The sequence below is a fragment of the Lepidochelys olivacea genome (genome assembly GCF_965140295.1).
Source record: "Lepidochelys olivacea isolate rLepOli2 genome assembly, chromosome: 24".
Taxonomy (NCBI): Eukaryota; Metazoa; Chordata; order Testudines; family Cheloniidae; genus Lepidochelys; species Lepidochelys olivacea.
This window is the reverse complement of record NC_140434.1, coordinates 15,293,843-15,310,353: the sequence shown is the minus strand read 5'-3', so window position 1 is coordinate 15,310,353 and position 16,511 is coordinate 15,293,843. Positions and strand designations below refer to the sequence as shown.

Here is a 16,511-nt window from a genome sequence, read left to right as displayed (position 1 = left end):
TGAGCGTGCAGCGAACCCGCTAGGGCCTCCTGGGGAGCAGGCTGGTGGCCCCGGGGGAGAGCAGCTGTTCCGAGCAGCCGCACACTGTACCTGTGTAACACTGACAGACCCTGGTCAGCCACAGGCAGGATCGAACCTGGGACCTCTGGAGCTGAGTGCATCAGCTTCTACTGCGTGAGCTAAAAGCGAACGGGCTCTTAGCTAAGGCTGTAGAGCAAACTCAATAATCTCTGTCTCTCTCCGTGGTCTTTGTGCTACTAGATGGGTCAGAACACCACACCCACAAGCTGTGTAGGTTACACCTGCACCTCTTCTGCCCACATGCCCTGCCCCACCGGTGGCTCCCTGCAGTCTCTCTCCTCTTCTCCTTTTCACTCCACCTCCCTCTTCTCCGAAGTTAGGATCCCCTTTGGACCGTCCCCTTTTCCTCTCCTCCCTTCCCCAACAGGGATCAGCAGCGGACAAGGGCTCGGTCAGTTCCAGTGGCCAGCTGAACCTGCACACGAGGGAGGGGAGCTGGGCTGTTGAACGCATTCGAAGCTCCGAGGTTGATGCAGAACGAACCCAAAGTCCCATGGCAATACACCCTTCTTTTATAGCGATAAGTTCCCATACAAGTCTATGGACCTTGCTGTGTCACACCGGAACCGTCAATCATGAGGTAGTCAAGGTTGCTCTTAATTAGTATGATTTTGAGTTCTTAGGGGAGGATCTGCAGCTGTTTCTTTCTCGTCCCTTTGGCTCAACTCCTTATCTCGTCCTTGGGGCGTATGCCTTTGCTTTAGGGTCCTCAATCTGCCATCCGGGTGATTGATCATAAAGTTGGTGCCTCTTGACTCCTCCACTCCCTTCTTGACCATCCGGCCCAGCTGTCCTGGCTCAGTTAATTACCATATACTCTTCACTCACACCAAACTGTAAATAAGGCAATTACAGCCATAAAACGGCTATCCGTCCAAGAACAAATGTTAACGCAATCAGCAAAAAATAAACTCTGAACAATTTCTTCGTACTAATTCAAGGCTACAAGTTCTTCATACTAATTCAAAGCTAGCAAAATGGCGTATAAGGCAAAATAAGCAAAATTTTACTTAAGACAACTTCTTCCCATTAGGTTTTTGGCCTACATATGCAACTCCTGGATGGAGAAGCAGGAATCTTTCCTGCTTGAAGTCCAAGACTGTGTCTTCTAAACAGCAGCAGGCTCATCCAATGAAACACCAAATCTTAGATGGTGTTTTTCCATTTTGCCGCCAGAGCTTTGTTCAGAACCAGCTGGGTGTCGTCAGCTACAGAGGCCAAACACTTCCGCAGCATGAAGTAGGTGGTAACCAGTGCCACCCCTCCTGACACCATGGCTCCAAATACGGGGAGGCGCTTCCACGAATATTCCGCTACCATCCTGGCGGCCCCCACCGAATCCGATAACATGACACCTGGAAGGATGGGATACTAGATACCATGAGAGAGCCAATGGCTTTTCCAGATCCCGTCCTTCCACGGGCGAAAGTGACCCCACTCAGTTTGGTCTCGAAGGGGGGAGATATGTGACGAAGTGGGAATGTTCTTAATGTTTTCACTGAATACTGGGTGGGTGCCTCAGTTTCCCCTATGCATTTCTTAAGTATCTAGGTGGGGAGATAAGGGTGTGATTGTCGCAGAGCCCTAGAGGGCCAGTGTGATGGTGTCTGCATAGAGAATGGCCGACACCCTGTCTCCTGGCAACTGATGGCCTGGGCCCCTCCTCTGCAAAGGTGCCAACTGAAGGTGTTGGAGAACAAAGAGATCAGGTGGCCTCCTGGCCCGGAAAAGGGACAAAGGCCAGAGGAGGGGCTGGAGAGTTTCAGTTTGGAGCTGGCTGGGGAAATGGAGGGAGGCCCAGATGGGGCTCTGGCCTCTCTGCTCCCCAAGATGCACCTGACTGAGGGGTCCTGTTCTCTGTACCGACAAGCTCTGTTTTAGACCATGTTCCTGTCGTCTAATAAACCTTCTGTTTTAGTGGCTGGCTGAGAGTCACGCCTGACTGTGGAATTGGGGTGTAGGCCCCTCTGGCTTCCCCAGGAGCCGTGCCTGTGTGGACTCGCTGTGGGAAGCGCACGGTGTGGAAGGGGATGCTGAATACTCCGAGGTCAGCCCCAGGAAGGTCAAAGCTGTGTGAGTGTCTTGCCCTGGGGACAGTCTGCTCACAGAGAGGAGGCTCCCCCAGAGTCCTGACTGGCTTTGTATGGAGTAGTTCGAAAGCATCGCCCAGTGACTCCGTGACAGGGAGAACTTAGTTGAGGCTTGGGGTACTTCCCAAAGGGCCAGTAGCGGGGGGCGCGGGGAAGAGGAATCAACTGGTCCCACTGGTGCATCTCTTTCAAGGGGAACTTCCACAACATTTCCTTCAACGTGACGGACTGCTGCTGGCTGGAGCTCCCTTCCCTGGAGAACTGCTGGTGTGGGGAAGGGGGGGCCTTGCCGGCCTGCCCCCCCAGTCCCACCTCCATCCCTCCAGAAGGAGAACCGAGGACCCCATTAACACCATCACCACGCCCACCTTCTTGCCTGGGTCCTACCTGGCTGGCTGCCGCCTGCTTGCTGCTGCTGCTTCTCAGCCTGCTGCCTCGTCAGGAGGAGGGAGACGGCTGCGGGACACGGCGGAGGGGGCTGGTGGTCATTACCGGACTGAGTGACTCTAACACCTGTGTTCCTGGGGCAGTGGGAGCCTTTGCTGCTGTGGGGGGCCAGGGGAGAGGCGTGGAGCCCCTCCCAGCTCAGCTGCCCCCCTCCACACTTTCCACCACCCCTACCCCCTCCACCAACCCAGCTAACCATGGGCACCTGCTGCTCGCCCCTCGACGGGGCCGCTTGCTCCCCCCCACCGCCATCTGGGACTGTACCTAGCAGCAAGCAAGGAGCGGAGTGAGCCTCACAAGCGCTCGGGGGTGCACCCCCCACCTTGGACTTGGCCCCACTCCCCCAGTGGCATTTAGTGGGGGGCCTCCCCACTACTCCCCCCACAGCCCAATTTCTTCCTCTCTCCCTACCATAGCCCCCCAGAAGTTTTTTCCCTGTTGTTTGCCTGCCCCGCCCTGGTCCCGCCCTACGTTCCTGAGTTAGTTGCTTTGCCTGACCCACCCCAGCCTCCTGGCTGTTTGTTACTTTGCTTGCCCCGTCCTTCCCCAGGAGTTTGGTTCCCCCTTGTGTTATTGGAAAACCTTCTACAGGCCCCTTCCCCAGCCTAGCGGGAGGCACCACTGGGCCAAGGGACCAAGGAAATGCGGGGGACAACTAATGAAAAACAGGTCCCGGATGCTGCTCAGGAGGTGGTGGAGAAGGGCCTGGTGGTGGGGGGGCGTGTTCATCCCCCTAGAGCCCCTGGAGGACCTGGGTATACGGGTGGTGTTGACCTCCGTCCCGCCCTTCCTCCCCAACGCTGCCCTGTTACCTGCCCTCTCCACCCTGGGGAAGCCCATTTCCGTCATCAGCCCTCTCCCGCTGGGCTGTAAGGACCCCGCCCTCCGCCACGTTCTGTCCTTCCACCGGCAGGTGCAAATCCAAGTGCCGCCGAGGGCACGTGACAGGGTGGAGCTCGAGGGGTCCTTCCTGGTGCCCTACTAGGGGGCCCATTACCGGGTGCACTATTTGACGGGGGAGGCCTGGTGCTTCCTCTGCTGGGCGATGGGGCACGTCCGGAGGGACTGCCCCCTGGCCCGGCACGGAGGGGCATCCGGGACCCCCGAGCCCCACAGCCGACACCTCTCCTCCTCCTGCCGTAACCCCCACTCGGGCCGCAGGGACAGCCCCCCCGTTGTGCCCAGACGAGCGGGCGGGTCTCAGCTCAGATAGCCGCCCTGAGCCCTGGAACCGTCACCCTCACCCCTGGCCCTGCCGACCGGCCCTCCCCCTCCACCCCAGAGGGCTGGGTACTCATCCGGGGGAAGCGGGGCGCCCGCAAATCGTGGCCTCAATCCCCCCCCGGAAAGATGCTGTGGGGGGCTGATGCTGCTACATCTTCCACCACGCCCCTGGAAGGAGCCCAGCAGGAGGCGCTGGCCGTGGAAGCCATGGCAGCAGATGGGGGCGGTACCGCCCCCCTCACGGAGCCCCCCCCAGGGAGGTCTCTGCAGGAGTTACCCTGGCCCCTTTGCCACCTCTGCCCCCCACCACTGCCGCTGCCGGGGCAATTGTTGCCCCGGTTACTGGCGGGGAGGACTCTGGGGCTGCGGGAACTGATTTTACCTCAATTTTTGAGGACATCGAGGCCCTGGGTCTGACCCCGGTCACCCAGGGGGAGGACGACCCCCCACCAGTGGGCCTCGATCTTGGCGGCGGTTTAGTCCCACCGCCCCCTCCTCCTCCCTGCTCCTCACCCCAAGTTGTCACCCCCGCTCTGTCCTTGGAGCACCCCGGCCCTCCCTATCTGCCTGGCCACAGATGTCACCTTGTCTGAGGCCACCGAGCCCCTCAGGGCGACAGCTGATGCCGAGTGCCCGGGCCCCAAGCCTGTGGGTGCACCATCCACCACCCGGACAGAGCGGCCAGTCTCCCCTCCGGAGGGGGGCCCCACTGAAGACTCCACCAGGCCTGACGCCGTGTCTGCGGGTGGCGCGCTTGTCGCGATGCCCGTGCCCGGCATCGGCGAAGGCTCCCCTCCCGCCCCCATCCCCTCAGCCCCAAGCCCCGGTTGAGAGGAGCCGCACCCCAGCAGCTCGGCTGCTGGAGACCGAAAACCCATCTCTGTCCCCGTTCCCTCCCCATCCCTGTCCCCGCTCCCTATCGTGTCCCCTCTCCTGCCCCGGCCTCCACCCCAGATCCTGCTCCCGCTTTAGTCCCTGCCCCTGATCCCGCTCCTGGCCCCACTCCTGCCCCCAATGCATTGACAGCTGCTCTCCTCTTCACTTCCCATGCTGCTGCCACCTCCAAGGTTGTCTCGTTTTCACTGCCCATGGACAACCCTCAGGGGGCAGTTTTCGTGTCTCCCCTTCCCGACATTGTGGGGGCTGCACTATTCCCTCCGCCGACCCCTCCCTTGCCGGGGATGGGGACGGGCTGCACGGAGCAGCCGCACTGGGGCTTGGCCCCTTGTTTGCCCGTCTCTGCAGGCCACGAGGTTCTCTCAGGGGCCCCTCCGGAGGACGGCAGTGGGTGGCTGCCACGTCCCCCTCTGCACTGAGGGATGAGCTGCGCTGCTTCCTAACAGACACCCGTGGCTCGAAGGGCAAGGTGCAGCTCGCCCTCCAGCGCTGGGGGGACTTCCATCGCGTCCTCCGGGCCGTGAAGGCCCTTTTGCGGGAGGGGAGAGGGACCGGGAGGCAGAACATCGCGGCCTACCAGCGGGCCCACAAGTTCCGCAACTCCCTATTGACCTTTGGGGTCGAAAGCGGGTTGTTGCAGGGCCCGCTGGAGGCTGTTGATCATCCTGCCCATGAGGATTCGCCCCAGCCCTCCCTAGGAAATTTACCATCTTTGCTACATTAAACACCCGGGGCTGTAGGATGGGTCTCCGCAGGAGCCAGGTGCTCTCCTTCCTTTGGGAAGGGCGGTACTCTGTGATCTTCCTGCAAGAGACCCACACAGCCCCAGCCGTCGAGGCTAGCTGGAGGCTGGAGTGAGGGGACAGGGTTTATTTCAGCCACCTCAGAGCCCATTCGGCTGGGGTGGCCACCCTGTTCTCCCCCGAGCTACGACCCGAGGTGCTGGGAGTCGCCAAGGTCGGGCCAGGCCACCTGCTGCACGTCCGGGACTACGTAGAGGAACTGGTGTTGAACTTGGTCAACGTCTATGCCCCGAACAAGGGCCTGGACCGGGTGCGTTTCTTTCGGCAGGCGTCGGCCTTCCTCGGCACTCTGGATCCTCATGAGTGTGTCCCCATTTACGAACCTCTGTGGCCCCAGTCAGGAAATGAGAGCAGTTAGAGGAAAAGAGCAACGGTTGGTGACCATCAATCCACTTAGTGCTGGACACATAAATGTGAAACAAGTCATTAGAACTAGTGTTTGGTGGTGCACGTTTTCGATGCTCTTTGTGCAAAGGGAAGATAACAGACTGGCATCTCGATGAGGGGCAGAGTTAAGGAGATTCGGTACCTTGCTTTTGAAATACAACCTTCCTTCTCCATTGACAAGCCTTCCTAGTTTTTGGGAGGTATTTGATTTCTCTCTCTCTGTTGGAAAAAGGACTACTAAGTATTTAATAAAATGAATGGCTAGGTGCCCAGCCGTCATTTGACACCCTGCACTAAGGGCACCAGAGCCAGTGACCCACCGTAGCAGCATAAATTCAAACGCTAGGAACGCTGAAAATTAGACTGTAACTAACTGATCTTTGGTGCTGAGGACATACTTGCAATGGGTATGTAGACACCCAGCAATGCAGATAGGTGCCTGGGAGGATTTTCAAAAGCACCTGGCAGGTTAGGTGCCTAACTCCCAATGGGAAAATCCCACAAGGCACCTATCGGCTTCTTCAGTGCCTAAATACCTTGGGAAAATCTGTCGCTGTCCCAAGAGCATGCAGAGTACAAAGCTGAACTCAGGTCACCGGGCTCCAAGGCTCACAGTCAAACCACTGGAACAGCTGTCTGCCCTGTTTTGACATGCTCTCTCTTTTTTTGCTACCAAGTGCTAAAAACACCCCAGCACCTCCAATAACAGAAGTTTTTACCCCTGCTGAACCCCTCTCTTTTTTAGTGTGTTCTCACTCAGGATCCCTTTGCCAGATACGTTTAAAATTCTATTGTAAATTTCTACCTTAAGCCCAGAAGCAACATACCAGTTTTGATAGACAAGGTGGGTGAGGTGATATATTTTATTGGACCAACTTCTGTTGGTGGAAGAGACCAGCTTTCCAGCTGCACAGAGCTCTTCTTCAAGTCTGGGGTAGTTTTGAGAGAGATGTGACCTGTTGGCCCTTATTCACCCCACTGTTACCCCAGTTTTACATTGGAAGGGCTCACGCTGGCCTAAAACTGAACTAACACAATAGTTATTAGGCCTTTTGTGTGCGTTTTAGAAGGGGTCAAAATCAGGCTTGTAATGGAAATTCAGCCAGAACCTTAACAATGGGATTGCGCCATAGCTAGGAGCCCCACCAGCAGAGGGCGCTGGCCAGGGGAGGTGCACACATTTATCTCCGTTTGCTCCCAGGCACTAATACCCTTGGCATCTAGGTAGGGCTACAGGTTCAATTCTATTAATAAGAGGTCAGATAACCAGGATCAATCAGGTTATTAATCAAAGATTATTGGTCAAAGATTAATCAGCACGATACAGGAGTGTAAATACATCACTGATCTGCGGAAGTGGTACTGCAACCTGAACCATTCCAGCTACCTGCCAGAATATCCCCCCTTTATAAACCATGCTTGTTTATGGACAAAGGGGCAATGAAAATTCCTTTCTCATGACTGACTGACCTGTGGAATTCCTTTCATGGCATCTCAATTTATTTAGACTCATAGACTTTAAGGTCAGAAAGGACCATTCTGATCATCTAGTCTGACCTCCTGTGCAATGCAGGCCACAGAATCTCACCCACCCACTCCTGTAATAAACCCTAACCTAAGTCTGAGCTATTGAAGTCCTCAACTCATGGTTTAAAGACTTCAAGGTGCAGAGAATCCTCCAGCAAGTGACCTGTGCCCCACGCTACAGAGGAAGGCAAAAAACCTCCAGGGCCTCTGCCAATCTGCCCTGGAGGAAAATTCCTTCCCAACCCCAAATATGGTGATCAGCTAAACCCTAAGCATGTGGGCAAGACTCACCAGCCAGACACCCAGGAAAGAATTCTCTGTAGTAACTCAGATCTCACCCCATCTAACATCCCATCACAGGCCATTGGGCATATTTACCGCTAATAGTCAAAGATCAATTAATTGCCAAAATTAGGCTATCCCATCATACCATCCCCTCCATAAACTTATCAAGCTTAGTCTTGAAGCCAGATAGGTCTTTTGCCCCCACTGCTCCCCTTGGAAGGCTGTTCCAGAACTTAACTCCTCTGATGGTTAGAAACCTTCGTCTAATTTCAAGTCTAAACTTCCTGATTGCCAGTTTATCTCCATTTGTTCTTGTGTCTATATGGTATTGAGCTTAAATAATTCCTCTCCCTGAGCCAGGGCTGGCCTTACCATGAGGCGAACTGAGGGGGCCGCCTCAGGTTCCAGACTGTGGGGTGGGGGGCACCACTAGGACCCAGAGTGTAGAAAATTGTGTCTGCTGCTGGTGCATCTGTATTCTCTGTGCTCGAGATGCACAGAGATGGGGGAGCGCTGGGCTGGAGGGAGGAGGGCACAAGAGACAGAACAGGGAGGCAGGAGAAAAGGGGAGCGGGAATAACAGAAAGCAGCAGGAGCTGCAGGGAAAGAGAGGAGGAGGAGCCTCTTATGGACCTCTTGAGCACCCCCAGGAGCCTGGACTGTTAACACCAGCTTCTCAAGGAGCTTCCGGTTTCCTGCTGCTTCCCTGAACCCACTTGAGGGGAACAGGCAGTCAACTGAAGTAGTAGGAGCCAGTTAGGCCCTTAAGACGCTGATCTCTTCCCTCACTCAGGCCCTGCTACCAGCCTGCTTATTTGTCCCCTTCAACTGAGCGTTGAGAGCCACTCTAGCTGGCACAGAACAGCAGCCACGAGTGAAAGAAAAAAACGCCCCTCTGGGGCAGCATTCAGAAAAAGAAAGAAAGCAAAGGAAGCTTTTCTATCTAAGCAGGAAGGAGCTCTCCTGAGATTCATAGACACAAATGTTCACGGTGAGCCTTCCGGCCCCAGTGAGGATGTGAGTGGTGAGGAGATGCCTGATCTTCCAGTTAGTCAGAGTGCAGGTGACCTGGCAGCTACTGCAGCATCCATATCTCCATCTCAAATGGATGTAACCAGGCACAGTCCTGAAGAAAAGTGTAGATCAGAGAAGAGTGTGGTGGAGGCGCAAGAAACAGCTGCTACTGAGTTTAGTTCCTTAAGTCTAGATGATCCAGGACTGTGGACCCACTTGAGCAGTAGCCTGAGGGACTTCCTGGTACTGCATGGGCCACAGCAAGTGAAAAACTTCATGTTCCCCAAAGACAGTGAAAATAGAAGTTTCCATCCAACACATTACTGGCATGAAATCCCCAATGGTGACATGGACAGACCATGACTTATGTACTCAAAACCCCAGAATGGTGCATACTGTTTTTGTTTTTTGTTTTTTGCAAACTCTTCCGGTCTAATGTTCCAGCCACATTGGGTTCTACAGCAACAAAGGACTGGAAAAATCTGGCTAGAAATCTGGCATGCCATGAGAAGGCAGCAAATCACCAGAGAGCTTTCCATAGGTGGAAAGAGCTTGAGATGAGACTAAGGTTAAAGGCCATCATAGATGATCAGCATCAAGATAAGATTGCATCAGAGTCTCTTTACTGTCAAAATGTTCTGAAAAGGCTCATGGCCATTGTGAGAATGCTTGCAACCCAAACCCTAGCACTGCGTGGCATTTCAGATCAGCTGTATGTGCCAAACAACGGAAATTTCCCTAAAATTGTGGAGCTGATGGCTGACTTTGATGCTGTACTCCGGGAGAATCTAAGAAGAGTCACCACCCAACAAACGTACACACACCACTACCTTGGAAAAACAATTCAAAATGAGATCATCCAGTTACTGGCAACAAAAGTCAAACAAAAGATTGTGGCAGATCTGAAGTCAGCAAGATATTATTCTGTTATTCTGGGCTGCACACCTGACATCAGCCATACGGAACAAATGACTTTAATAGTGCGTTTTGTAACAACCACAGAACCAAGTGAAAATGTCCCTGCAATGGTGACTGTCAGAGAGCATTTTCTAGAATTTATTGACATTAATGATACTACAGGAGCTGGTATGACAGATGTGCTTCTTAAAAAGCTGGCAGAGACGGGAATTGTGACAGCTGACATGAGAGGTCAGGGCTACAATAATGGTGCCAACATGAGAGGAAAGAACAGAGGAGTGCAGACACGGATCCGAGAGTTAAACCCTCGAGCTTTTTTTGTCCCATGCAGTTCTCATTCATTGAACTTGGTGGTCAGTGATGCAGTGAGGCTGCTGAATTTCTGAATGTAATTCAAAGCATCTATGTATTTTTCTCTGCATCAACTCATCGATGGCAAATTTTGAAGCAACATCTGGGAACATCCTCTCTGACACTGAAACCACTGAGTGCCACACGATGGGAAAGTCGAGTGGAGGCGATAAAGCCTATCAAACACCAAATTGGGAAGATAGATGATGCCATAGTTGCCATTATGGAGGATAATGTTATGACAGGAATTGTTTGTGGGAGAACAGTGGCAGAGGGAAATGGAATCACCAGAAATATACATAACTTCAAATTTCTGTGTGGCTTAGTGTTGTGGCGTGACAAACTGTTTGAAATAAATGTTGTAAGCAAGAGTCTGCAAGGTGTTGACCTATATCTCGAGCAATGGAACAACTGAACAAAGCAAAGTCATACCTACAGTCTTTCCGGTCAGATGAGGGATTTCAAAACGTTCTGAAGAGTGCCCAGAAGTTGGCAGAGGAACTTAGAATCATAGACTTTAAGGTCAGAAGGGACCATTATGATCATCTAGTCTGACCACAGAATCTCACCCACCCACTCCTGTATCAAACCCCTAACCTATGTCTGAGCTATTGAAGTCCTCAAATCGTGGTTTAAATCGTGGTTTAAAGACTTCACACTGAAGCTATTTTCCCACCCATTCAAGAATACAAGAGTCACCGAAGAAGACATTTTGATTATGAGGCATGGGATAATCCCATGAGACCGCAAACAACAATTCAAAGTTGAATTCTTTAACCAGGTGCTAGATTGTGCAATATAGTCAGTTGAAGAATGTTTCATGCAGCTCAGGGAACACAGCAGTATATTTGGGATGTTCTATGATATTCCCAAACTCCTCACTATACCTGAAGAAGACCTACACCAGCAATGCAGGGCACTAGAGACAGTGTTGACACATGATGACATGCACGATATTGATGCGAGTGATTTAGGTGATAAACTGAAAGCCCATTCAAGATACATTTCAGCAGGATCAACTCCAAAGACTGTTCTGGAATATATGTGCACAAATAAGATGACCACCCTCTTTCCAAATGCTTTTGTCGCTATGCGCATACTTCTAACACTTCCTGTAACAGTTGCCAGTGGAGAACGCAGCTTCTCCAAGCTGAAGTTCATGGAGCAGGTCCTCAAGGAATCAATCCTGAAGCACTTAGAGGAGAGGAAAGTGATCAGGAACAGTCAGCATGGATTCACCAAGGGCAAGTCATGCCTGACTAATCTAATTGCCTTCTATGACGAGATAACTGGCTCTGTGGATGAGGGGAAAGCAGTGGACGTGTTGTTCCTTGACTTTAGCAAAGCTTTTGACACGGTCTCCCACAGTATTCTTGCCAGCAAGTTAAAGAAGTATGGGCTGGATGAATGGACTACAAGGTGGATAGAAAATTGGCTAGATTGTCAGGCTCAACGGGTAGTGATCAATGGCTCCATGTCTAGTTGGCAGCCGGTATCAAGTGGAGTGCCCCAAGGGTCGGTCCTCGGGCCGGTTTTGTTCAATAACTTCATAAATGATCTGGAGGATGGTATGGATTGCACCCTCAGCAAGTTTGCAGATGACACTAAACTGGGAGGCGAGGTAGATACACTGGAGGGTAGGGATAGGATACAGAGGGCCCTAGACAAATTAGAGAACTGGGCCAAAAGAAATCTGATGAGGTTCAACAAGGACAAGTGCAGAGTCCTGCACTTAGGACGGAAGAATCCCATGCACCGCTACAGACTAGGGACCGAATGGCTTGGCAGCAGTTCAGATAATTCATACTATCTCTGATGCCATCCTACAGACTGGCAAGCAGGGGGCTCTCCATAAAAGACAGGGAATGAATGAGGGAGATTGTGGAAATGAAAGTCCCACTTAATACTGTTGTCTCTTGGGGCCATGGGGTTCACCATTATTTGCAGGGCTATTTGCATTAGGAGGAGAAATCGAAGACACAAGTCAGTCTTGTTCTTGGTGTGATCCTGTTTATTTACACAGAGCGCACACACAGTTGTGGTTTCTGAACACAGCAGAAACAGTCACAGGCAGTTTCCTCGCTCCAAAATCCCTGTGCCTGCCCTCCAGTGGGCTCTGTGCCCAAGAAACTCTGTCCCTCTGCTTCCTCTAAGAGATGGTCTACACTGCAGAGTTAGGTCGACCTAATTACATCGCTCAGGGCTGTGAAAAATTTCACATCCAGCCAACCAAAGCTCCAGGGTAGACACTGCTAGAACTAATGAGCCTGAGGCCCCGTGGAGGTTCTCCCATCATGCACACAGGATCTCAGGAAGGGAGAAAAATGGCCCTCCTTCTTCCAAGCCTCTGATAGTCACCCAGTCCCCTCTCCCACCCACTCTGGCTCTCCTGGAAGCTCTAGGAAGAGATTCCTGCTCTAGATCAAAGGTGGGAAGAAGGGCTAGCGATTCTGTAGTGAGCAGAAGGCTTGAGTGGTCTGGAGTTCTTCCTCCCTTCCCTGTGGACTCGCTGAGCTCTGCAGGGGGGGGAAAGCCCCAGCAGGCTGATTGGGAGCCATTACCCATTCCAAGCACTTCATGGGAATCTTCTTCTTTCTCTAAGGAAATTCTTTGGCTTCCTGTTGGGAAAATACTAATCCTTTTCTGGGATTTCACGTGTCACATGTTGTGTGGGCCCTTCCATCCCCAGAAAACCAGAGGGGGTGTCTCTCCTGGCATTCCTATGGGGGCAGAATTAAGGTTATGTGCTTGAGCTGAGTGGAAAGTGTCACCTTAACTTCACCTTTCCCATTTCCTGCCCAAACTTCCACTGGACTCACTCATGTGAGCTGACGTCTGTCTTCTGTCTGAACTAACCGTACGTGGAATATCTCCCTGTCTTTTCGCAGGCAGCCTGAGCAGTGCACTGGAGCTGCCGTGGCTGGGTTAGATGCTAAAGAGCTTCCCAAGATACCTGAAGAGGATGTGGAAGCACTGAAGGCTGCTCTTGGGACAGGAAACCTCATCGAAGCAGCTGTTAAAGCGAAAGAGACTCTGGACATGGCTGATAAAATCACTCTGGACATCGCTGTCATGGGGGAGTCGGGCTCTGGAAAATCATCCTTTGTCTACGCCATCCGGGGCCTGGGGGATACAGATGACCATGCTGCTGCGATAGGGGTCATTGAAACGACAATGGAGCCCACTGCTTACCCACATCCTACATACCCAAATGTAAGAGTCTGGGATCTGCCAGGGATCGATACCCCAACATTTAAACCAGACACGTACCTTGAGCAGGTGGAGTTCAGCCGCTACGACTTTTTCATCATCATCTCCTGCAACCGCTTCAAATACCACGATATTGAACTTGCCCAGGAGATCCAGAAAATGGGGAAGAAGTTTTACTTTGTGCAGTCCAAGGTGGACCAGGATTTGGCAAATGAGAAAAAACTGTATGAAGAGGGAATCCTGAAGAAGAGAAATGCTCCTGCGAAAAGGCCACGTCAGCACAGGGAGCATGCAATCCTCGATGCCATCAGAGAGAAGTGCATCAAAGGCCTGGAAGCAGCAAAGATGGCCTCCCCACGGGTTTTTCTTGAATCTAGATGGGACTTGGGCAAGTACGATTTTCCCACATTGCAGGAAACGCTTGTGGATGAGCTCCCCAGTCACAAGAGACTCGCTCTTCTACGATCCCTGTCCCATGTTTCGAAAGAAACCGTGGAGAAGAAAAAAGAACAACTGCAAACGCAAATATGGCTGAAAAGTCTGGTGTCATGTGGAGTCGCTGCCATTCCTCTCCCGGGTTTCTCCATTGCTTGTGATGTTGCCGTGCTGGTGATGTCCCTGAAAGGGTTCTGCAGGGACTTCGGCCTTGATGAAAAGTCTCTCGCTGCACTCGCTAGACAGGCTAACAAGCCCATTGCAGAGCTGAAGGCCGTTATGCAGTCCCCACTGAGTGAGGCAATAACACAAGATCTTGTAATTACGCTACTGACCAAGTGCGCAGCTGGGGCCGTTCAATATTCAAAAACTTTTTTAAAATTTATACCTGTGGTAGGTTCCGTGGTATCGGCAGCAGTTCCTCTCCCTACCACATACCTCATGCTGCAGAATTTCCTGGAGGATGTTGCTGCTGACGCTGTACGAGTGCTGGAGGTGGTTACGGAGGGAGCCGTTTCAAACCCAGATTAAAACCCGCAGCCCCTGAAAGGAAGAAACGTCAGGACGTGGCTGAAAGGATCCAAGTAAAGTCCCCGCCGGAGCTCGGAGCTCAACGCTCTGGGAAGTCTCATGAAAATGCTGCCTTTCTGCATCAGGGGGGAAACTTCACCATAACTGAGCTCTGAGCCCCATTTCCACTGAGCTCCCCCACCCACCCTAAAAATGATGACATACTGAATTTAATGCAGCCATAAAGGGGTGGGGGATCCTGACTGACACTGTTCTTTGTGTTTTCTTTATTTCACCAGTGAAAGAAGCCAAGTTGTGATAAAGCTCCCCAGGGTCCCCAGTGCCTTACACTCTCTGCAGGGGAGCTCAGGGAATGGTTATTTCAGGCCCTAGCCAAGAGCAGGGCCATGGCAGAGCCCATCTAACTCTTCACTAGGAAACGACAGGGAGTGACACCAACAATTACTCGTTCTAGCCACAGATTTTCCACTTCTTGGTTCCCGTTGCCCTGAAATTGCAGCCTTGGCAGGTGCCACGTTGGGCATGTGGGTAAATTCACTCAGAGACAATTGTAAAAACCCTAAATGCTGACATGACTTGGGTGATGACCCCCGGGTGCCAACTCCAGGGCCCAAGGCAAAGGAAACAGGCTTTTGACCACAGATGCTTTTGCACTTTCTCCCAGGCTGAACCCTGTCCGGGGAGGAGCTGCCTGTAACCTCCCACAGAGCCCCCGGACTGACCTGCAAACGCCTCCTTCAGCCTCACCCCTGCCATGTAGCCTCTGGATCCCTCGACAATGGCCCGCAGCTGGAGCTCTGGGAGCGCTGCCCCTTGCGTTATCCCAACCCTCTCCCTGCTCCCTTGTGCTCCCCTGTCTGCCTGGAGCACCCGCCTGCTGGGTCTAGTCTTAGATTGTCAACTCCCGGGGGCAGGGCCTATCCTTTTGTTCTGTGTCTGTACAGCACCTAGCGCTGCAGGGCCATCACCCCCAACAGGGGTCCTAGGTTTTCCTTTGAGACAAGAATAGATTAAGAAATGCTTAGACTGATCCTTGTAATTCTGTCTCTATGCTCATAGGTTTAACCAGTCCCTTATGCAAAGGTAGATTTGTCCAGGGAAGCACCTGTGTCTGGCTGAGCTAGTAATCCTGAGAATGACCCTATATTTAAATGGAGAAGGGTCTGGCTGATAAACCCATATTGGATGCTTGATAATTACCTAGCTGAGTGGCAGCTGTCACTTATACTCTGGGCTGTGCTCCCATTCACGGCTGGGGAGTTTGTGTGGAGAGAGGCTTTCGTGTTTAATGCTGAGTTTATGGACATCTATTGCTCCTTGATCTGCTTTCTCAATGTGAGCCGATTATGTAGTTTATTATAAGAGCCGATGACTGAACAATTCATTTGAGCAACTGGAGACTCCGATACATTGCAGCTGGGTTGGCCACTTGTATAGCCAGTGCATCAGCCTCCGCCTTCCCTCAATAACCCATTCATTTGTTGCTTTTGTTTTATAATGATTAGCGGTCCGGTTCTGCTCCCCTTTCACCCCCCCAGAACGGGCCGCTCTTGTCTTGTAGAAATGATTTAATATTTCAATGATAATGAACTTGCATTTAACCTGGACTAAGAGCCCGTGTCTCTGAATTTCGCTATTGCTAAAGGCTCATGTGCTGCCGGCACCCAGTGCCAGAGGCAAACAACAGCAGGGGTTCATTGCCCGGTGTGCGTCACTCAATAAACACAACGGGGGGAGAAGCAGAAAAGTTTATTTGCAGCTGCAAAGAAGGTACAGGGAGAACAGAATCTCAAATCCTGCACACCAGAGCGGGTCATTACACACACTTTTATATTCCTTAATGCTACTGCACTGCACATCAGCCAATTAAAACTTTGCACAAATACTCTGCCTTCCTTATATGGGTTACAACAATGTTTATTTCCTGCAACCTCTAACAAGCATTCCTAGCAACTAAAACAACCAGGTTTCAGAGTAACAGCCGTGTTAGTCTGTATTCGCAAAAAGAAAAGGAGGACTTGTGGCACCTTAGAGACTAACCAATTTATTTGACCATGAGCTTTCGTGAGCTACAGCTCACTTCATCGGATGCATACTGTGGAAACTGCAGAAGACATTATATACACAGAGACCATGAAACAATACCTCCTCCCACCCCACTCTCCTGCTGGTAATAGCGTATCTAAAGCGATCATCAAGTTGGGCCATTTCCAGCACAAATCCAGGTTTTCTCACCCTCCACCCCCCCACACACAAACTCACTCTCCTGCTGGTAATAGCCCATCCAAAGTGACCACTCTCTTCACAATGT

General features: G+C 52.0%; 1 protein-coding gene across 1 annotated transcript; it reads left to right on the top strand.

Annotated features, from left to right (window-relative positions):
* Positions 1-3,968: 3,968 nt before the first annotated feature.
* LOC311512440 (interferon-inducible GTPase 5-like) lies at positions 3,969-14,815 on the top strand (the record flags this gene model as incomplete). The annotated part of the gene is made up of 5 exons (XM_084613647.1): positions 3,969-4,068; positions 4,420-4,668; positions 5,186-5,394; positions 5,667-5,845; positions 12,913-14,815. The coding sequence occupies 5 exons, from the start codon at positions 3,969-3,971 to the stop codon at positions 14,198-14,200; spliced, it is 2,025 nt and encodes a 674-aa protein (XP_084469773.1). The 3' UTR covers positions 14,201-14,815.
* Positions 14,816-16,511: the final 1,696 nt, after the last annotated feature.